At 38.4% G+C, this 23,499-nt stretch overlaps 1 protein-coding gene across 2 annotated transcripts in view; it reads right to left on the bottom strand.

Annotated features, from left to right (window-relative positions):
* Positions 1-1,320: 1,320 nt before the first annotated feature.
* KLF5 (KLF transcription factor 5) overlaps positions 1,321-23,499 on the bottom strand; it is a 33,097-nt gene continuing 10,918 nt past the window's right edge. Inside the window, exons 1-4 of one of the 2 annotated variants that reach the window (XM_012442872.2) lie at positions 18,828-19,411; positions 15,692-16,565; positions 14,529-14,588; positions 1,321-3,135 (exon numbers count right to left, since the gene is read on the bottom strand). In XM_012442872.2, the coding sequence (XP_012298295.1) occupies positions 2,957-3,135; positions 14,529-14,588; positions 15,692-16,565; positions 18,828-19,088 (1,374 nt within the window). In that variant the 5' untranslated portion in view covers positions 19,089-19,411 and the 3' untranslated portion in view covers positions 1,321-2,956. Of the gene's footprint in view, positions 3,136-14,528; positions 14,589-15,691; positions 16,566-18,827; positions 19,412-23,499 lie in introns of those variants that run through there. The other variant, XM_012442873.2, reaches the window with a different exon arrangement.

The raw sequence follows: 23,499 nt of genomic DNA, 5'->3' as shown, positions 1-23,499 counted from the left end.
TGGAAGGAAGTCATTATGTGCAGCCCACACTGAAGAGTAGACAGTTTTCTTCCCTTCTTTGAGGTTGGAGTTTCTAAAAAACTTATTTGGAATCATTCTGCACGGCTCTCTCTCTTCTGTTTATACAATCATTTATATTAGTATAGACAAAGGGATAGTCTATACTGTTACAATGCAATCCTGCTTTACTTTGTTGCTGACATACCCCCATTCTTGTAGGTTTTCTTTTTCATCGCTTCCTATATTTCTTCTATCACTTTCTCACACTACAGGATGCTCCAGACTTGCATGTTTCCCTCTTCAGTCCTAGCATCAGCTGTTTCTCTAACGAGCTTATTGTTTTTTTGAGATGGGAGTTTCTCTCTTGTTGCCCAGGCTGGAGTGCAATGGCAAGACCTCAGCTCACCACAACCTCTGCCTCCTGGGTTCAGGCGATTCTCCTGCCTCAGCCTCCCAAATAGCTGGGATTACAGGCATGCACCACCATGCCTGGCTAATTTTGTGTTTAATAGAGACAGGGGTTTCTCCATGTTGGTCAGGCTGGTCTCGAACTTCTGACCTCAGGTGATCTGCCCGCTTCAGTCTCCCACAGTACTGGGATTACAGGCATGAGCCACTGCGCCTGGCCAGGAACTCATTTCTTTAAATTGGACAATGGTGTCAGAAACTAAGATCTAGGCCAGGTGCGGTGGCTCACGCCTGTAACCCCAGCGCTTTGGGAGGCCGAGGTGGGTGATCACCCAAGGTCAGGAGTTTGAGATCAGCCTGGCCAACATGGTGAAAACCCCTCTATGAAAAAATTAGCCAGGCGTGGTGGTGCATGCCTGTAATCCCAGCTACTCGAGGCTGAAACAGGACAATCACTTGATCCTGAGGCAGAGGTTGCAGTGAGCCGAGATCATGCCACTGCACTCTAGGCTGGGTGATAGTCTCAAAATAAATAAATAAATAAATAAATAACATCATCTAGGTTCTTAGGTAAACTTGTTGCTGTGGAATAAAACTTTCTTTTTTTAAACTAACTTCGAATCATTTGAAGTGTTAACACCAATTCTTGGTTTGCCTCTGATGACAAAAATCTCCAGACTAGCACATGCAAGTTAACTCTATGGTATTTTCAACTAAGGATGCTGAAGGTCTCATGCATTATGTATATAGTGGCCAGAAAAGTAAGTATTCATGAATTTTTAAAAAATGAATCCCCCTCTTACGTAGGTATGGGTTCAATGTGGCTCTTCTACGAATGTGTGGAATTGATTTTTTACTCACTGCCCTGATCAGACCCTTTATTGCAGGTAAAGAAGAAAAGCACAACATACATCTTTTAGGCACTTTTTATTTTCCAAAAAAAATTGTCGTTAATATATAAACATCTCATTCTCTCAAAAAATTCTACAATTATACAGCTGTTTGCTCCATTATTTGCATAGGAAATGACCACAATACAAAAATAAGAGGGAAAAAGAAGCAAAACAGCAACCGATTTATGCTTTTCATGTAGGTATGTTTCCACGTATAAACATTTTGAAGCCTCTTACAAAATTATTTACATCGTTTGTCATCTATTTACACGTTTTAAGAGCAACTTTTCTAACAAACAAAACTATAATTTATCAAGTTATGAAAATTGTCTTCTAAAAAAACTTCCTATATTACCACAAAATAAATAAAGATAAACAATATTTTAAAAACAAAATTAAATTTTCATTTCAATTAAGACCCCTTTTGGCATTTTGCTTATTTATTCTGCCCTTTGGTTAACAGCATCAGCATCACATTACTATTTTATATTGCATATATGTAGCACTTGCTTCCTTAAGTTTTCAACATATCATTTATATTTAAAGGCAGACACTGAGTCAGTATTAACAATAGATTAGCTGAACTGCACTGTAATTTAGATAAAATTACTGTGTCTCACTGTGTATTACATGCAAAATCACATAAATTGTCATTTAACCAACAGTACTGCACGAGCGAACATCTCGATATATGAAAACTGCATCATAAATTCAACATTTCGGTACATGAAACTGCATCATAAATGCAACATTGTCATAAGTGAAAACTTCATCATAAGTCCTTTTTAAAAATGACACTGCATTTAGCTTATTGTAGGAGGTTGAACTTTTGCATTTTGTAACTATCTTTAAGCTCTTCAGTTTATAATTCATATAAAATGCCTTTTGTATTTAAAATAATCCTATTTTAATCAGTGCATGAAATTTGCTTTATTAAAGTTCATTTGAATGATTATTCCTTCCCTCTAAAGAAATGAATTTGGTAATGTTGAGAGGTATCTTACCACAAATTCTAACTGTAAGTGTATTCATGGTTATTTTCGAAAGAATTACAACTTTTCCCCAAAAGAATCCTAAAAAACTTGTAATAAACCTATAAAGCTGATTTGCATATTTACAAAATTTTGAATAGCAAATATAGGCAACTCATATATATATATATTTTAAAAACCCACACATTTGTTCAATGGCTATTTGTGAATGGCCAGGTATACATGGCAATACCTCTAAGGAATTATCGAATATTGAAAAAAACCTACTCAATGCCAAGTAAAATCTTGACATACAATCCATCCTTCTTTCAGTGCCTGCCAACCGATTTGTTTACTGAACACTGTCACATTAAATGATGGTGCCTAGGTAAAAACGCTGCACACACTCCCCTCCACCCCTACCCCTTACCCATGTTGAGATGTGGCTGCCTGTCATGAGATGAAATCTGCTTGAGTAAAGCCATATACATTACAGCAAGCATTCCAGATTCTGAAAATGACCAAACACTTTGGTATTAATACAATGTATTCCCTGTTTTCTCAAATATACAAAATATACATTTCCAGTTTTTGTTGTTTTCTCTCTTTTTTTTAATAGGAACAGTTAGGTTTGTCGTTTGAAAGGGAACCCAGTGGACCTGGGACGGGTGGCACAGGCAGTGCTCAGTTCTGGTGCCTCTTCATGTGCAGGGCCAGGTGGTCGGAGCGTGAGAAGCTGCGGTTGCACACCCCGCACTGGAAGGGCTTGGCACCCGTGTGCTTCCGGTAGTGGCGGGTCAGCTCATCAGATCGCGCGAACCGCCAGTCGCAGCCTTCCCAGGTGCACTTGTATGGCTTTTCACCTGTAACAACAAACAAAGGAGGTGAGGTGGCCTGCTTGTAATGCAAACATCCTAGATAACACCAGAGAAGGAATTTCAAAGAAAAAAATAATCTTGGCCAAGCGAAGGAAAGCTCATGAATTCCATTATGAGGAAATACATATCAAAGCCCCTCAGAGTAAGCTAGTTAAGACTTTATTCTTATAACCTCCAAGTATTTTTTTACCTTATAAAGAAAAAAGCATGTTGTGTACCTTTGAACAACTCAAGAATAGCAATTTCAGGCAAATGCAAAATGAATCAGTGCCCTTATTTTTATGTACTCCTACACACATAAATCCAGGAAATGACTAGATGAGCTTGAGTGGCTTTATCATTATTGTGCAAATTCAGTCTCTACATCAACAAACCAAAATTAAATTATTATAGGACTAATAGCTGTAAGGTGGGTGAGGAAAGAAAAAATTCAGAAACTGTTCCACGAATCACCTATACAATGAATTTCATGTACCACAATTGCTTAACCAGAAACTGGTCCTAGATGTTTCTAAATTAGCCAGACTGAAGCTTGCAGCTCATAAATCAGTTCACTTGAACACATGGATTCCAAAATGAACTATTAGGGCATTCACTCTTTGAGATTCACACACACCTTCATACCCTTGTTTTGCAGATTGAAGCAAAACAGTCTGGTACTGATAACTTCACATTGGTTAAAAAAAAAAAAATCATGAAACAACTGTAACTGTGACATTTGTTGACTTATATTTAGTTTTTCTTCGTCAAGTGTTGCACCCAAAAAATTATCAAAATTCATTCCATAAACAATTTGCCGAGCATCTATTATAAGCTCCAGGAACTGTCCCAAATGCTTGTGATACGACAGTTAACAAAATAAAAAAGGCTGGCCTCATGGAGCTCACAAGTGTAACACACATCTATTCCATTCTTTCACAGTTGTCTTCCCTTGAGTAGTGAGTTGCTATGTTCGTCCCTCCCATTCTGTAATGCATATTATTCTTAATGCTCGCCAAAGTTTGCCAGCTCTTTAACTTTAAAAACTACTAAATATTTATAATGTCGTCTTAATTCACTGTTGTGAATTAATCCTACTGGAGATCATGTATTCCAGTAGGAATAAATCCCAAAACTTTATCTTTCAGTGAGCATTAACTAGCAGTTCCTACATTTATGCTTTACTTTGTTATAATTTTCTATGAATTTTATTGAGTTTTTTTTGGTAAGAATTTCTGAGATAAATTTGTACATTAAAGTATCATTGGCTTACTGCTGAGTTTTATATAGATAACTTTTTACCTCTTAAATTCCCTTAAAAAATATTTCCTTCTGAAAGGGAAGAACCTCAGAGTTGCTTTGAACACTTGTTTTGTTCTGACGAAACAGAAACTGCACAACCTTTCTGCCTAATTTAGCAGTATATGTTTAGGAAGTTGTAGGATTAACCAAGTAAATCTGAACTTTAAAAGACCCTGTCCTCATCAACCGAAATTTCTACAATTTGTGGTTAATATATTTTTGTTGTCCTGATAACCACTCTCTCAGACAAAGAAGAAAGTGCCAAAACAGACCACATGAAATTGGTCCCAATTTTTTCCCCATGAGATTTCACCTACATTTCCTATGGTATGGATTGCTGTACCATACTTCCTCTCTTCTCTCCTCTGCCTCTGACCCAGACAGTTTTTTGTTTTAATTCCCGTTCTGGTTCCTATCAATCCACTTTAAAAATGCAAATGTCAATTCTAGAAGTTTTTCTCCCCTCATAGTAAATTCTAACCAGAAATTTAGCCTAAGACACTCAAGCCTTTTATAAAACAAAGTATAAATCATGTTATCTCACTTGTAATCACATAGAATGTTTGATATATTTTAAGACCAGTAGTAAATACAGCTATCACATTTGTAGATGTAAATCGATCACAAAAAATAATTTTGCACAAAAGTATTAGTTTTTGTTCCCTGTGAAAAATAAGTCACATAAACAAACACATTGGTTAAATACTTTACTGTTATTTAATGGAAAGAAAAAGTTATTTCTGATGTCTGAGGCAAGGAAAAAAATTCCTATAGTGCTCCCAATTTTAAAAGAAATCATTCTAGTCTTTTGAATTTAATAATTAAATAGAACTGAATTTTCAGAGTTTATGTAAGAAACAAGGGACACTAGACTCTTTTTGTTCACTATTTTTATTGGCTATGAAGCAATAAACTGCACCAATATTTTTTAAAGTTTACTTTACTGATTGGTTGAAATACAGTAGCCATTAAACTTTCTAAAACATTTGGGGTTTTGCTCTCAATTTATGCACATCTATAGATTATTCAGCCAAGAATACTACCAGTGTCTGGAACGTTAGTTACTGGGGCCAAGTCTTACCATAAAAGTAAGGACAACTATCCCCCACTTGGGGCAGTTTCTATGGGATTTGTTCAAGCGTCAACACCGTTCAAGTACAACATCGCAGAGGAAGCTGGTACCCAATTTCTGGCCAAACGGCAGACGTGGGCCTTTCTTCCTCAGCCAGAAACACTATGCACAGTACTTCTGGGAAACCAAACTGACTTCCTTTAAGTTATATTTCAACAGGATAGAGCTTTCAAAAGTTTAATTGGATTTTTACAGAATCTCTTTCCAATACCACCAATTTAAAATATTTAGTTAAGCTCTTTCAACATCAACTGTATTTTTAAGTTTTTATGCTGTTAACATGAAACTTTCCAAAGGCAAAAAGAAAAAAGTGACAAGTTTGTACAGCACAGAAAACAAGCTCCAACTTTATCTCAAAGCATGCGTTTTCTCATTCCATTTTTAAATTACAGGAGTATTTTGCTAGAATCTCTAATCTTTGAAAACTATGTTCAAGTTAAACATACATACTATCCGTGCTGATAAAGTCATTAACATACTTTACAAAAATGTTAAGCAGAAACATTACTGGTAAAAGGAGAAGGCAGCAGGCACCAGCAGCCATGGAGCACGTACTCCAGAGCGAGGTACTTCTCATTCTCTCGCTTCCTCACAATAACCCCTTGAGTTAGAAGCAAAACGAGGAGCTCCACATTAAGAAGCCCGGTCTGCCACTTTTCCTTAATGTCCCACTTAAATCTTCCATTAGCAAACACTAATACACTCTGTCTGAATGATTTAAGAATACATACATATTGTTCAAATTTATTTCCAGATTCTAAAGCCATTTGTGAAGGTCAGCTAAGGAACGGCTTATTGGACTCACAGCAGGCCTCGAACCCCAGATGATCTGAAACAAGTGGCACAACCTGGCAGAGCCAGCCTCTGTGGGACCCACCCTCCAGGACCTGCAGAGTCCTGAGCACTGTTTAGGTATTGGCAATTCCCAAGTATCACCTAACGATAGCTCCGTTCCCCCTAAGTGAACTTCAGTGGGTTAGTGGAACATATTTGTAAGTCATTTTTAAAATCTTCAGCAACAAACTGAAAATTGTTTTTTTTCCCCTCTGATTTTTAAATGACTTCGGAACCCATCACAATGGAATGGGAAGTTTCTCTGCTCTGCTGAACATATTCAATAGACTCATACCAAGGCCTTTCCCTAAAACGTTCTACATAGATTCTCCTAACAAAAGAACAAAAATCACTGTTGGAAATATTTCTCTTAAAATAGTTATTTTAGATAATGTTTTAAAAGTTTATTGCAGCAAATTTGCACATCTGTTTCCTTCCTGGTGGTTAAAAGACAACTCAATCAATACCTGGTAAAAACTAAAATACCATGAGAATTAAAGTCACTGTTTATTAGTGAAGGTGTAACCTGTACTAAATACCTTGCAAAACACAAATAAATCTTGGTTTCTGGCCTCAAAGAACTTAACATCTGTATCTTGTTCTGGGAACCTAAACAATGCAAACTTTTAAAGTAGAATAAATTATTTCAACCTAATCTAAACTCTTAGGACCTAAGAGTCCTTGAAGCTCAAAATGAGCTCTTATTTCAAGAGGAAAATATTTTTATGCAATTCAGTAATTCGATTTTTCCCATCATTTGAGACTTACGAAATTTAGTCTGTGCAATAGACTCCTATTAGATTTCCTTCTAAAAATCAAAAGGGAAAAAAATAGGAAACACTTATTAAAAGAATTCATAGGAAAATATGATTTAGATATCTAAGAAGAGATAAAGGAGGAGGATGATTTTAGCTCACTAATTCATATTTTTATATCTATGCCAGTAATTTTCCATCCCAAAACCTTTTTATTAAAACTCATTGTTACAGTTTTCTATACTTGAAACAGAAGGTCCATATCAAAGATTAGTATTATTAGCATTTATTTATAAATGCATGTAATTATTTACCAGATATAGTAACATCATCAATATTTTGCCCATTCAAGCTAAGGAAGCTGATTGCCGAAAAAAAAAACAACAAAAAACAAAAGATAAATTCCTTTTTCTCCTCAATTCATGTTTACTACTTTCTTTAAAATCCAATATCCCTCACCCCTTCTAGAAAGCCTCTGCACAGACCAGGAGAGATCATTCCACTTCTCTGTATCCCCATCACTGAAATTTCTGTTGAGCTATCGATTTGCACTTGCACATATATTGGTTTAGGAAGGCTTCAAATAGTTGTATTTTGCCTCCTTAACTAGCTTTTAAAGTTCCTCAAGGGCAGAGACTATCTTCTATCCCTGCTGTAATGCCACTTTTCCTAATGCATCTTGAAAACAACTCAGTTATTCTGATTAATGAAAAGGAGGGAATGCATAAGAGGTTTGTGTGAGGCTCTCAGCTTTTCCTTCTTCTGTGGACCTTTCCTGCAGCAGGGCTTTGCCTGGCTCTGCCCTGCCCAGGACCACTGAGGATAATCTAATAATATGCATTTAGGTGAGAACCATGTTTTAAGCCTCTTTCGGAGAAAATAATCAGACTCAGTTATTGTCCATCCTGAAGTTATACAGGGATAAACTCTGTATATACACATTTTCTTATTTAGAACTGGACTGGACATCAGAAAAACCAAAACGTCTGGAGCCCCTAGCGCTGCAGGTCAAAGGCAGCAAGGGGACTTCTCCCAGGGCCAGAAAGCACTGATCTTCCAAACCCAAAGAGGGAGTGGGTGGGAACATGATGTCAGGGATTACACGTATAGTCTACATCCTAGCAGAGGGAATCTCTGGGCTCCTAAACTACTCCTACTTCTCCTCAGGGTTCCCAGCAAACATTATGAAGACCAACGCCTGTCATTAACAGGGTTAATGAAATGAAATACCAATTCTCCAGTCTCGCAAGGAGATAACACTTGGATTCATTTTCTTATAATGGGAGTTCACACTGACTTTAAAAAGTGATGAAGAATTTCACCTTTTGTTTTTGTAAGCAAAACAGAAAAATCCTCTACTTTCATTTTTTCCCAGGATGGAATGAGTCCTAGATCACCTTCTCTTTAATTTGCACTTCACATGGTGACACTGACCAGTAGGTCTCCTCCCAACTCATATAAAGGTTTACCTCTTCATAAAGTAGCCAAAAAGAAATTTGTTCTTCTGTACAGATATTTTTAGGTAAAAGTTACCTACTGTGCACTTCTAAAACTGTAACTTATCCTTAGTGAGAGTTGTTGTTAGAGATCCTTGAATATAAATAATACTGGCTAACAGACTAGGAATGCTGCTACGGAGATGCTTTTACTAAAGTAGGACATTATTTTTCATCTTTCACCAGAAACAATGTAGGTCCTCAAGTAAACGGCTACAACAACATTCTATAGAACCAAAAATATCTACCAAATTCTTCGGCAACTGTATTATTACTTTTTAAAAAAACATTACTCTCTACTTTCAAGACTAATTATTTCTATCTCCACTCCAGCAATTCTATTTAGTCTATTTATGAACGATCTTCTCCTACTAGGTTAAGAACAAAAGGGCAAGAAGAGATTATTCATCTCTGGATTCTCCACAAAACGAGTAAAAAATATTTGCTGAATCAAATTATACTTCTTAACCTTTGATAAGCTTTATCATCTCTAAACAATGTTTAATCAATTTCCTATGTAAATGTTTTTCAGATGAAAAGAACAAGTCCTAGAAGCAAAGTTTAATCTTCCCAGTGAGTCATTAAAAAGAAATTGCTTCTAAGCTTTCATGATCATAAATACCTTTCCTGGGGTCTGAACCAGCAAGTCTCTTAGGCTACTATTTTTTAAAAAAAAACTTTTCTTCCTCTATTAAAATTATCAATACAGAAAATAAATTTCAAAGCTGCAAATGAAAAAAAAAATTTAAATGAAAAGAATGTTTAATAAAATCTAATACTAAAGGCTAAATGATAATTCTGAAATAGTTTTCAAATAGAAACTCAAAAAAACCATAGAGCCCTAAATCTCATCCTGCAAAAAAGTTTTTGCCTGTGTTACTTCTACCAATAAAACAGGTTACACCTTTAACCATTATTGATCTATCTCTAGATACACATTGTATGATCTCCATCCATTAAAGGCCCAAAGTGAAAAGCCTTTGTATACAAGTTTTCCTAAAAAGCCTTTTACTCTTTTTCCACAGTTCCACAAAGAGAGTAACTTATTTCACAACACTGAATGTTCCTTTAGTAAGTACCTGCAATGAAAATATCTTTATTGTCAATATTATCAAGATTTTACAATCAAAAGCTGTACTTAAATTCTATGAAAAATGACTTTGGAATGAAGACCCAGAGAAGAAATTTTCTTTTTTTTTTTGAGATGAAGTCTCTGTCGCCCAGGCTGGAGTGCAATGACACGATCTCTGCTCACTGCAACCTCCGCCTCCTGGGTTCAAGTCTCTTGCCTCAGCCTTCTGAATAGCTGAGACTACAGGCACGTGCCACCATGCCCGGCTAATTTTTGTATTTTTAGTAGAGACGGGGTTCCGCCATGTTGTCCAGGCTGGTCTTAAACCCCTGAACTCAGGTGATCTGCCCACTTCGGCCTCCCAAAGTGCTAGAATTAATTACAGCACGGCCCTAGAAAAGAAGTTTATACCTAAGGATTTTTTAGTACCCAAACTGAAAATATACTCAGCAGCAAATCTCAGGTAGAGATTATATGAAGTATCCCTAATAACATCTTACTATACATGTCAGTAGGCAATAAAGTGTTCTGCATAAGACAGTAAGGCAGAAAATGGGAATGTATCCCCTTTACAACTAGGCTTCTACTAAAAATCTTTCCAGTACTTAATGTGGAAATCTTTCCTAAACAGGGAATCTTGAACACAGTGCTTTACTCAGAGTCCATTTTGTCGTCCTATGTTATTTGTACACTGTTTCCATTTTCTCTTATGGGCATGTTTCAAATTGTCCTTTTCCATTGTCAATCTCCAGTAAACCATTCTGGAATCATTTAGTACTCACAGAATAGCCAATGCATGGAGTCTAGGTCTGAGGAATACCTGTGGCAGGTGTGTGCGTTGCTCAAAGGCTTTCTTTGTACAAATGCTAATTTCCTGCCCTGTTCCAGATAGCTGAAACTGGAAAAAAAAAAAAATCTAGAAATGTTACTGTACCCTGATTTCCCAACAGCTTTAGCATATTCTCTAAGGTTAAGTGTGCATCCACACAAGTGAAGAGAACCACTACGACTTTAAACATCTGTGTTGAGTCCATGGTTTACTTTTTCAGAACTTTTTCTCCAGAAAGAACTTTTTAAATTTCTTCAAATTTTGGTTTGAAGATACAGTCAATAGTTTTTCCTATTTTTTCGGCCTCAAACCTTTGCACTAAAACATTTATTTTAAATCTTCATTATGAGATTAAAGAAAAAAGGGTAAGGTATGTGAGCATATGATACTGGTTGCAATAGATAGTTTATCAGTCATGTTGATTTATAAAGACTAAAGGTACTTGGGAGCAACTTTAGATGATGGCAATGTGTTCTGCCCCTTGTAGACATCATAAGGCATGTAAAATTTCAGTAGAATATTCATTTAAATGCTGTTAAAAGTACAAACATTTTGAATTGGAAATATACCACTCATTGACATTGTGGTCTAGAAGCAGCCATAATTACTTCTCATCAAAGGCATGATAAATGTATAAACACACATATTACAAATAACACATGTAAACATCCACATTTATAAGGGGTGCTTCTACAGGCCTTATGCTGTGTTATGTACATACAGATATAAATAAAATATAATTATTCTCTAGAATAGAAGCAAATTATGTTTCCTGTATTGTCTAATCACACAAAGATAGAACTTTGTATTATTTAGATGTGATTTCCTGATAACGAAATCAAAGTATATGAACTTGGAAGACTTGAATGCTATACTTCTGGTTTAAGAAACTGATACATCCCTTTATCTCAGATTACTTAAAAAGTTCTGCTTTATTAAGACTATTATTTGCTTACGTTCAATTTGCAACCCAAGTTAAAGAAGCATTTACAATCTAAAAATCCAGAGTAATTAAACTCAGATGTAGGCTGTTTTCATTACCTAAATTATTTTTAAAACATAAGGTAACTTGACATTTTAAAGCAATTACAATTATTTTCCAAAGAAATGCTAGGGTGCTTCACATTCTGCCTGTAAAATGGCAATATTTAAAGAGTTATTTTATATCATCAAATACAAGAGCAACACTGTTGTGTGGTTTTTAAAGCCCTCTGATAAATGGTCCAAGGAGGAGGAGGAGGAAGACAGAAAACAAAAAAAAAACTATTACACAAGAGAAATAATTTAGAAAAACTGTTTCATCTACCTGGGCCTTAAAGGGAAGAAGAAAAAAAACACCTTTGCTGGCTTCAGATATTCATTTAAAACAACGGGCAGGTGGGGTAGGGAGGATGCAATGAGAGCACAGGTAATTTTAAAAGGCATTGTCTAGAAACGAGAAATGAGGAGAAAACAACCTCAATGCTCTATGATTACCCAAGAACAGGTTTAGCCAGATGAACAAGTCTGCTACAAACCCTCCCCAAGGCATTTGAAAGACTATCAAACAAAACTTTATTAAACTGGATTACATGTTCTCATTCATTAGATGTTGAAGGCCACAATGTTTATGGTCAGGTGAAAAAGTTGATGCAAGTGACCCAAACCAGGCCTCGGTCTTCTTTTTAGTCTGTTTTTATTAGTACAAGCATTGTTAAGACAAGGCGTGATTAAATGTATTTGCCAGCAGGTCAAGTTCCTGAATCGCATGTATAAGCACTCAGGGCACTAAACCCTGACAGGGGTTGAAAGGCTATTCAGATATGGGTTTGACTACATCCCTGCAATAAATAGTTGATTACATCGTTATATGCAATTGTACTCTTTTATTAGGAGACTTTAACCCCATGAAAATGTGTTCCTTCCCTCCTATCTCTGTTTCAAGGGCTTCCACCAGAGAAAAAAACAACAGTTCAAATGTCTTTAAATTTCCATTTATATTCTGTAAAAGGACATTTTAGTATTTCTATATGGAATATTTTCCTGGCACTTGTCAATTGTATTTTGAAAACTTTACGTTGGAGTTTTTATTACATGCTTAATTCATTTGTGTTTACAAAAATTTCTACCTTGGGCTGCTTATGAAGGATCTTTCCTTTTATGTAATCAGTTTGTCTCTATGCAAAAACCTCCAGCCAAAACAGCCACTTATTTCATAGATAAATACATAAGATGTCTTTTCTTTACAAGCAGTTTCTCAAAAAGTCCTGGAACCTACCACACTGTCATCAGATTTTAATAGGTACTGTTTATCAGTGGGATATCAAGCAATGCTCCCTAACATGCATACAAAATGTCTGCAACCATATTCCTCTTAGGGCTCCATCTCAGCACTGACCTTTGTTCAAAGGCTTTTACTTTTTAATGCAGCAGTTAGAGATAACTACTTCATTTATCAAAACTCAATTTCCATAGTAACATCTAGCCTGGGGAGATTCAAGTCCTCATACTAATCCAACAACCCATTCAAAGAACTGTTGAATACTTTGGTTTCCATAGCAATGATGGAATAATACATTTTGCTAGGTCATTGCTTTTATTAGCAAACTTATTCTCTGAACTTTAGGTAAGGCTGTATTTATTGAGGGGAAAAAAACACAATCACTTTATGTAAGTTCTTTCCTTTAGGGCTGCTCTTTTAAGAAAATCGCAGATAGTAACCATCTATATATTTGAAAATATTTGGAGTATTTGGGAGCCTTCAAAGTATGCCACCTCGTTTCATCTTAAAATGGGTTCTGATGTAGTTTTAAAATTTAAAAGCTCTTAAAATTTCTGGCCAGGCGTGCAGTGGCTCACGCCTATAATCCCAGGAGGGGAGGCAGGTAGATCACAATGCCAGGAGATTGAGACCATCCTGGCCAACATGGTGAAACCCCATCTCTACCAAAAATACAAAAATTAGCTGAGTGTGGTGGTGGGCTGTAATCCCAGCTACTGGGGAGGTTGAGGCAGGAGAATGGCTTAAACCCGGGAGGCGGAGGTTGCAGTTGAGCACCACTGCACTCCACCCTGGTGACAGAGCAAGACTCCGTCTCAAAAAAAAAAAAAAAGTGATTGCTATCGATTTAACAAAGCAAAAATAAAAGTAAAGGGGCTAAACTTAAAACCACATGTAAACAAGAATAAAATATAAGCTAGAATAAAGATGAAGTCTCTCAAATATGCCAAGTTTGGGCTGGGGCTTGTAAACCATTTCTGACCACCTGATTTTAACACTCTGCAATTTCAGCCCTACCTTTCATCAAGCACAGAAAACATACTAAACACAGATATTTTAACCTAGAGGTGAAACTAAAGATAACGTTTTCAGTGATTATGCTGTACAAGCTAAATGGGAAAGTTTTTAAGAGTTTAAAATGGCTTTCTCAAAGCAAAATTATTTGCTATGGTAGAAAATGAGTTTTTTTTTTTTCTGACCACCTGATCTTAACACTCTGCAATTTCAGCCCTACCTTTCATCAAGCACAGAAAACATACTAAACACAGATATTTTAACCTAGAGGTGAAACTAAAGAGAACGTTTTCAGTGATTATGCTGTACACGCTAAATGGGAAAGTTTTTAAGAGTTTAAAATGGCTTTCTCAAAGCAAAATTATTTGCTATGGAAGAAAATGAGTTTTTTTTTTTTCCTTCAAAACACTGCCATTATAAGTTTAAAAATCCATTAGTAAACATCGTTGTTTATGTTTTTGGGTAATCAATTCTATGAGCGGTGACAGGGCAAGAAGGCCTTACTGAGGGAACATCACCGGCCTTCCTGGAACCAGATTTTTCATGGAACTGAATTCTGAGCCAAGCCCATGCTGAAAAGGTAGGCTATTAAAAAAAAAAAGTTTACAGAAGAAAGAAGAGATCAAACACGTGTTGGCTTTTAAAAGGATGAATACCACTTACACTATTTACACAACTCACAGAATTAACAAGAAAATTACATACCAGTGTGAGTCCTCAGGTGAGCTTTTAAATGAGAAGACTTTGTATAAACTTTTGTGCAACCTGAAATAAAGGAGAACAGCATGTCATTTTGGAGATCCTTTTGAAATCTTTACATTTGATGATTCAGTGTTTAAAATCTGGCTTTAAAGAAGAAATCTCTCATGGTAGATGAGATTATTTGAAGCTTCAGTTTTAAGTTTTAAAGAGCCCTCCCCTCATTACCTTATTAAAGGCATAAAATGATTTGTTTTATGTATTACTTTAACAGGAAAGAATACAGATAACCAAGCCAAATGGAAAATGTGTGTTTATAATCCAGTAGGTGCTGTACTTCAGTAATTTAAGAGCTACTATATGTTTTTAAAAAATTTTTAATGGCTCTAGAGCTGACAGTGCTAAGCCATTATCCAAGATGACTGTAATTTTCTGTACTCCCACACTTCGTTTTTTTCATTTAGCACATCATGCCATATCATGTATCAGAGTCAATAAATTTTGTAATGTATTAATTATAAACTAGCTTTTCCCAGTAACTTGTAGATATATTCTATGTACTGTCATCAATTTATACTTTGAGCCACATATCTCATTCAGAACTGAGCATATGCTCACATGCCATCAAAGCCATTCTTAAATCTATCCTGTAGACAGTCTTGTATCTCCATCAGGCTAGCTGGCTACAACCTCCACTTCATTATTAATCCTTATTTTCCTCTACTCTACTCTTTCTGTGGCACTTAATTTAGAATTAAAACCTGCAATTTATTCAATTGCCATTTTAAAGTAACTCTGGCCTAACTCTAAATTATATATATTAGAAATTAAAATCTCTTTTAATATTAAAGACAAAAAAGTCCAAGGGACCTTTTTCCAGAATATTCTAGCCAAGTTTTTGGTTCATAAAATAAGTGACAACTAACTTGTTTACATACCAAAGAAAAGCAGAGATGCATATTTAAAAAAAAAAAAGTAGGTAATTTTTTTACTGTCAAGTACAACTTAGCTATGTAAATTTAAAGCCATGAGGTTGAAAAGGATGCATGCGCACACGCAGCACACACAGGCATGCACACACGCACGCGCGTGCACACACACACCACAAACACACACTCTCTCTCTCTCTCTACATCTACTGTTGCTTCGACCAGGTAAAGAACACATACCAGGGTAATCGCAGTAGTGAATGCGTCGTTTCTCCAAATCGGGGTTACTCCTTCTGTTGTATCTGACGGGTTGGATGTTTTGTGAGTTAACTGGTAGGGTGGTGGGTAAATTTGGATTGTGAATTGCCAGTTTAGAAGCAATTGTAGCAGCATAGGATGGAGGTGGAGTTAAATTCTGGAGCATCTCTGCTTGTCTATCTGGACTTCCAGGCTCTGAGCTTGGTGGTGACGGGGGAAAGTAAGTGGCCTGTTGTGGAAGAAACTGACTTGGCATTGTGTATGTGCAAGGGGGCATGGCCTGGAACTGTTTCACTGCAGTCTGCGGAACAGCAGAGGTGTGTGTGTTAAGGCCTGCCATGGCAGCTGACATAGAAACATTAAGAGTGTCCATTGCTGCTGTCTGGTTTGTAGAACTGGGCATATCTAGATCCGGTGTATTCAGTAGCTGGTACAGGTGGCCCTGCTGGGGAGGGACAGAAAGATGAAGATCTGGTGTAGGAAGTTCTTGTTTGATGAAAATATTGTTCACCTCTGGAGCTGCGGTCTGGTGTGAGCTGAATATACTGGTGAACTCAGGGAGGGCCTGGGTCGGGGCCGGAGGAGGGGCAGTCGTTTCACTCTGGTGGCTGAAAATGGCAACAGGTTCTGTCTTGATGTGTGTGACGCAGGGTCTCTGGGATTTGTAGAGGCCAGTTCTCAGGTGAGTGATGTCAGGGAGGAACACGTTCATGTTGATACTGTAAGGTAACCCTTCAGTGTCAGTGAAGAACTGGTCTACAACTGAGGCACTGTCTCGTCTATACTTTTTATGTTCTGGAATTATAGGAACTGGAGGAAGCTGAGGTGTCAGATACTTCTCCATTTCACATCTTGTCTAAAAAAGAGAAGAGATACAAACATGCAAAATCCACCTGATGCACCGTCTCAGGAAGGACAATCGGCACCTACTAAAAATTCTCCCAATCCCTGTGTGAGGTACTAGGGCAAACTTCTCAGTGTTGCTTATAAACATATCGGGCTTATTTTATCAATTAGGTAATATAATTGGTTGACCAAAACCTTATGAAACTGTGTAACTGGTAAAACTGCTCCCCCAATAGTGAAAGACTCAAATCAAGAAAAAAAAAAAAAGCAAACTGAAAACATTCCTTTCTGATGCAATAACAAGGTATCACTCCTGAACAAGCAGGATTCCCTGCCCCATTACACAGTTAAGTTTGCAATTAGAGTACAGTACAGTATTGAAATGTTGCCAAACTGCTTCAATTCTAAGTCATAAACATTAAAAAGCATGTTTTTCTAAAAAAAAGAAAAGAAAAAGTGCAAATCTTTAAAGTATTGCAAAGGTTTCTCTGCTTGGCTAGATACTTCCAAAGTATCAATTATTTAAAAAAATTATTTGGCTATTTCAGTGTCTCTTCTTGTTTACAGTTCAATGGGAAATTAAATACAATATTCTAAGCAAAACCTTGTATCCACTGAGACAAAACAATTTCACATTCAATATTTGATCTAAATGTTGATTTTAATCAGCAGATCCTGTAATTGGTTAATATGACAATGAAATGTTCCTATTCATATCCCTATCTAAAACAGATCTTTAATTACCTAGGGGAAAATCACTCCCTTGGTAAAGTGCTGCTAGTGGGTGGGGAGGCTGCTGTATCCCTAGCACAGTCATCAGCAAAACATTTATCATGTCCTCCTCAGTGGGCCAATGCTACATTCCCCCCTACTCTGTAAAAAGCTCAGTCATCCCTTATCTTCTTAGTGCCTCTAGAGCAGAAAATTGACAAACAGAAATAACCAAATACTTTTCAAACAGCGACCTCTTTTCTAGGCTATGAAGCAGCTTTTAACAAGTCATCTCAACCCTTTTCCAGCTATCTTCTCTCCCAGTATAACTTAAGCTTACATTTTTTAACATTGAAAAGGAAATTTCAAAAGATACGAAAACCAACTAGATGGAATGGCGCATAGAACTATTAGCTGTGGTACCTTAATCGGTAAATAAGACAGTCATTTTCTGTTACTACTTCATTTCAAAAGCGTTTAATCTCGGACCTTGGTGTGGATGCGGACAGGGTTTCCCGGATAGACACCATTTAAAAATAAAAATTAACGCTCTCATCATGTGAGTCACATCTCTGACAAACGCCACTGCCCTCTCACAGCAGGACCCTGGCAGACCCCACTGAGTAGGCGCTGGGTAGCAAATACACGATACGCCAAAGGGCTACTAAATGAAGTGTCTTGAAATAAACTGAACTAAACCCTTTCGTGCACCGCGCTCCCGCGGCGGTTAGTGGTTTCTGATTTTAGCTCTTCCAGCTGTTTGCATGTGGGTATGTTTCCAATTTTTTTTTCCTTGGGACAGGCTAAAAGTCCCGGGAAGTTTTTTCTAGGCTATACGACTCCCTGCGTGGGCGAAAGAAACAGGCGGTGGCTCTAATTCGGCTGCTGGGCAAGTGTAAAAGCCAACTGCCAGCTTTCAACACGGCCCGGGGAGGAAATTTACGCGCACACGAAGAAAACAACACCCCGGTTTTTTTTTTTTTTTTTTTTTTTTTAAGGAAAACTAAGCGCTCCAACACCACCTTAGCTTTCCTCTCATTTTCCAAACGCGGCCCGCGATCCCTTCTAAAAGTAGGTTTAGCCACAGGGTTTGAAACCTTGGGGAACCTCTCCCCAGCACCCCAATTTGCATTTCTACTTAATCCGAGACGATGGGGGTGGGGGGGCTCCAATTCCTTGGCATTGGAGAGCGGTAAAGGCGAAGGCGTAATTTAAGTAAAACTGAGCGTAAGGTACAAGGTTTCATCCCTCAAGTGTAAGAAAAACAACTAAGGTGAGCGTGAGCACCCAGTTGTCCTCCCTCTGATCTCTCCCAGAACGACCCGCCGGGGCACATTCTCCCCGGCCCCTCCCCACCCCCGGACTCCCATTTACTCTACGCGAAACGCGGGGCCCCGGCCAGGCGGGCAGGGGGGCGGTCTGCCTCCCCAGCACCGGCTCCGGTGCGCCCGGACGCACGCCCCAGCCTGGAGCGGCCCCTGCCGCCCGCCCGTCGCAGCGGCGGGACACGCCCGAGCCCGGGAGTGCGGTGCTGGGAGGGGAGCGGAGCGGCTCTTCCTACCTGGACCAGCTCCTCGGGAGGCAGCCGCGGACCGGCTGCGGGCTGCTGGGCCGGCTGTGGGGCCTGCGGGGGCGCGGGTTGCGCCTGCGGGCGGTGGTGCGGGTGCTTCAGCTCCTCGCCGGGGAAAAGCGCCGCGTCGCGGGCCGGGTTCGCGGCGCCCAGCACTGGCTTGAGCTGTGCGAACACGGGCTCGTCCTGTGGCGCCGGCGGCTGGGGCACGGGTCCCAGGCGGGCGCTCATGCTCAGCACCCGCGTAGCCATGGGCACTCGGGGGCGCGGCTCCGGGCGCGGGTCGGGCGCACTTCCCACCTCGCCCACGCTGGCTCGGGCCAGCGAGCTCGGCGCTGGGCTGCGGGCGGAGGAGGGGAGGTTTCGGGCGGACCCCACAGTCAGCGGCAGGCACAGTTTTCGAAGGCGCGCACCAAAAGCAAAACTCTTCCGCTGCCACACGTAAACGCCAACGTCCTCCGGGCGGCCACTTTCTCCCGCCCCGCCCCACCGCGCTCTCAAGCTCTCCAGAGCCCGCTCCCGCCACCGCCGACCTCCGCGAGCAAGAAGCGAGCGTGCGTACCTGCCCCGCGACTACTGACACTTGACGCCCGCCTCTATTTCACCCAACTCCGGGGGGGCGGGGCCCGCTTGCCTGATTGGCAGTGCCGCCGCGAATCCCGAGGCCCCGAGGCCGGCCAGGCAGAAGCGACCAGCCTATTAGCAGGGAGAGAGGCAGCCGGGGCCCCGCCTCCACCCGCCCGACCGCACCCCTCTCGGGCCACGAGCTTCGCGCGCAGGGCCGCCGCGCAGTTTGTACACAACTTCTCTGACAGATTGGGCTGGCGGAGCCGGGGGCGGAGGGAAGTAGCGGAGCGGGTGGAATCTGGGAAGAGGGGGAATTTGGGTGGAGACGCGGAGGGAGATCTCTTCGCACTGTTCTCTGCCAGGATTAGGGAGAAAGAGTATTGCACGTCTTAGGTGTTGTGCAAGGACCTGAAACTCAAAAGCTGAAACCCAGAAGGCAGCTAGGTGGGGGCGCTGAGGCTTTTAGAGACTTGTCTGATGAGTGTGTACTTTTAAATATCCAAAATGTACTTCTCTTTAGCAGAAAACTAGGGGCGGTGTGGTAAACAAATTTAAAACAGCTCTTGTCTCTCTGTATCTTTAGCAGTGAGTGTATCCATTTAACAAAGCAAATTCAGAATGCCTGAATAAAAGATTTGATGGCAAGCGTTTTTCAAGTCCTTGCATAAAAGCCTGCGTTTTTCCCCCTCCCTTAGGATTTTAATTACTAGACGTTTTCCCACACATTTCTACCTCCTATCTGTGTGTGGAGAGGAGAGCTTGGGCCATGTGAATTTTGAAGTTTCTAATATTTAAGTATGTTGATTCTAGCCGAAGCATGGAATCTAATTTAAGCATGACTAGCTCAAATGTGTATTTAAATAGACATTACATCTTTGACTTATTTTTACTAGCACTGTATGTTCAAAAAAATGGACTTTAATATTTACAAAACAGAAACCTAGCACATTTACTTCATATTGTGGCACCTTTTCCTGCGAAGAGACAACCAAAAAACCACAAACATAGACACAGAGCAGCTCTGAAAACTAGGAATCCAAATTTGTTGGAAAGTAATAGCCAAATATATTACCATCTATTTACTATGTTGTTATAATGGGAGAGTGAATTTTTGCCAGCAATCACCTAAGGAAACCACTTCCCTTAATCCTTAATGTTCTTGTACATGATTTTATCTGGCTTATTGGGAGGCCGGAACAATAAACTGCAATAAAAATGCCTGTAATATTACTACAAATGTACAGATGTTGACAGCACAGTATACCATTAGACAGTTTTACATATACAACAGCCGACTCACTTCAAACAGCTTGTTTTTTAAAAAAAAGTATTTGAAAAAACATTCACTTCAAAGAGTGTATCTGTCAAAGGTATGGATCTCATTTTCAATGTGTAGAAAATTGATATGCACATAAAGAAATGTATTTATTTTAGAAAATATAAAATTTTGCTGTAAACTAAGTTTTTCTCCTTTTCCTTCTCTTCCTGTTGATACCTGATTCATTTTTATAGCTGTGATCGCTGCCTTCAGGGACTGGCTGATGACTACTTTCATGTTACCAAAGTATTATTTAATAAGTGCTTTTGCAAGTTTTTCTCTAACCAAGCAGCCCCATGCTGTCTACATTTATCTTTAAAAAGCTGCCCTGCTTTTCTCTAATATCAAACTTAACATGTAATTAATTAGCTTAGAAACATTATAGAATTAGGATGGGATTTAATGTAACTCTTTTTAAAAATTGGGCTTTGAAAGATTTTAGTTACTTAATTCTGATAACATCAAACCTAAATGTGATGTAGATAGATAATTCTTAATAGAACTTTTGTGCTCTTGGAAGTTTAAGCTAAATCTAACTTAGATTTAATACATTTGGTAGCTGTATCTTAATGTGCTTTTAAACCTATCTAGACCTTTCCTTTTGTCTTTCTTTTTTACGAGAGCTTCGGGGGCCTGGTATTTCAACTTAAGTTTTCACTGCAATGAAATCCATGTATTTTACTGGAAATGCTTCTGTAATTTCACACCACTTTTTAACATGCTTTCATTTACAAAAGCTTTTCCATTGCAAAAAAAAAAAAAAGAAAGAAAGAAGAAAACCATACAACTATTTGATAAGTTTTTAATATTTTTAGTCTTGTTAAGTTTTTCATACTTCCACTTTTCATAATGAATATAGATATGAAGCTAGCTTTGGGATTCTTATAGCCAACTGAATATATTCCTTTTTGCTCCAATATAGTAGGATGTTTTAAAATTTCATTTCTGGCATAAAGATTCATGAAATAGGGCTGCCACTTTTAAGTAATAGTTTCTCTGAAATGCCCTGCTCTTCAATCTTACAGAAAATCACTAGCTTAGCGCTGTACAATAGTACGGAAATTGGAAAGTAATCCTTTTCGGAGACATTTGCTATGCAGTTCTGAACATATAAAGAATATGTTTAACCAAGCTTCCTTGCTGTTGCTTTTAACATAAACGCTACAGCTGCAAACCTGTTTCATCGACTTAGCAAAAAGGGTTAAAACTTGATAAATATTTTTCAAATGATCCAGGTTCTACATTGGCATGAAGCCAGACAGTGTGAATGGACAGATCCTCAATTACTTTGAACTTTCTAGTTCTTTGCATTCCTTCTCGCTTAGTAGTGCTGTACCATTAGGGAAGATAGGAGAAAACAAAAAACAAATGTCAGGTTTCAGAAATCAATTAGTGGCCTGGCAGTGGTGTGTTAACTGAACTGTGCCAAAACAGGGGATTCTCAGAGAAAGAAATAAAAATGTTGAGTAGTCAAGTTAGGTAGGAGGGTAAGCATAGAAGCAGTGTGCATGCTTAAGTTGTTAGTCACTGGGCAACACAGATTTAGTCTTAGAATAAACCATAAGTGTCACTATCTTTACGGGAATAAATACGGATGAATATGCGGGGGCTGAACAGGCATTCGGTGATGGGGGAGGGGTTTGAAGGAGGCAGTGGAAAAAATAGATAAATAGCTTCTAAATGATGAGATGAGGGAAATATGAACCATCACTAGGGCAGTGTTCACACAACGACACGGCAAAAGGAATATCTAAATTCAGTTGTTTGGCAAAAACGTCAGAGGGAGCTCACTTTGAGTAGAAAAATATTCCTCGAATATTTATTTCTGCCAAATTAGAATCAAATTGCCAAGTGATCTTGGGTCACAGAAAAAAGAACAAGAATAAACATGAAAAATAAAGTTTTACACGGGAGCGCACCCTTCTCTAGGGTAAGATTATTTAATTAAAGTGACTTTTTGGTAGTCATTGATTGTCCACCCCTGTTAGAAGCTGTATCAGTGAAAACTTGTAATTACTGTCCTCTCAAACATTTCACATCTGTAGTCTTCGTGTTTTTTCATTAATTAAAGCCACATATCAGAAAAAATGTCATTAAGGAAATAGCCCGATAAATAGAAGCTTCAATTGAGATTAGTTGGAATTTAAAGTATTTTGACTCAAAAGATTATGAGACAAGAGAAAAGATGTTCATTGCTTTTGTGACGAAACAATATGCAATTTAAATAAGACTAAATACTTTTTTATATTAATTAAAATGATGTCTTAATGAAACGACAACTTAATGTTTTATTTTTGTAATGTCTCCTGCCCCCAGTTTTTAAGAAATTAAATTTTATATTTAAGTTTGGATTTTTTTTAACGCATTCTTCTTAAAATATGTCATAAAACTCCCATTATGCACTTATTCCCAAGAGTACTATAATTTATCTAGCCTAATTTTAAAACTCTAGTAATATCCAAAAAAAAAAAACAGGAGAGTTTTACCTTTTGGAGAGACTGGGATTGCTTTTTCCACCTTGTTAATAAAAATAATAAGTAGATAGAAGTGACATAAATATAAATGCCTGGAACCAAGTATTAGACCAAGTATTTTAGACCAAGCATATTGTAGCTTAAACTGTACAGTATTTGAATTTTGACTCAAGGCAAGGTTAAGAGAAAGATCTGAACTAAAGTGGTTACATCAGACAATCTTTTAGAACATTAGGGAGGTCTCAGCATCAGCATCACAATGGGCAGTGTTTTGAGCCAATTGCTGTTCATGTTATGAGGAAAG

This window comes from Aotus nancymaae, unplaced genomic scaffold (genome assembly GCF_030222135.1).
Source record: "Aotus nancymaae isolate 86718 unplaced genomic scaffold, 86718_ANA_hifiasm-v0.15.2.pri h1tg000088l, whole genome shotgun sequence".
NCBI lineage: Eukaryota > Metazoa > Chordata > Mammalia > Primates > Aotidae > Aotus > Aotus nancymaae.
Note: the sequence above shows the minus strand (reverse complement) of the source record. Positions and strands in the feature narration are given on the sequence as shown.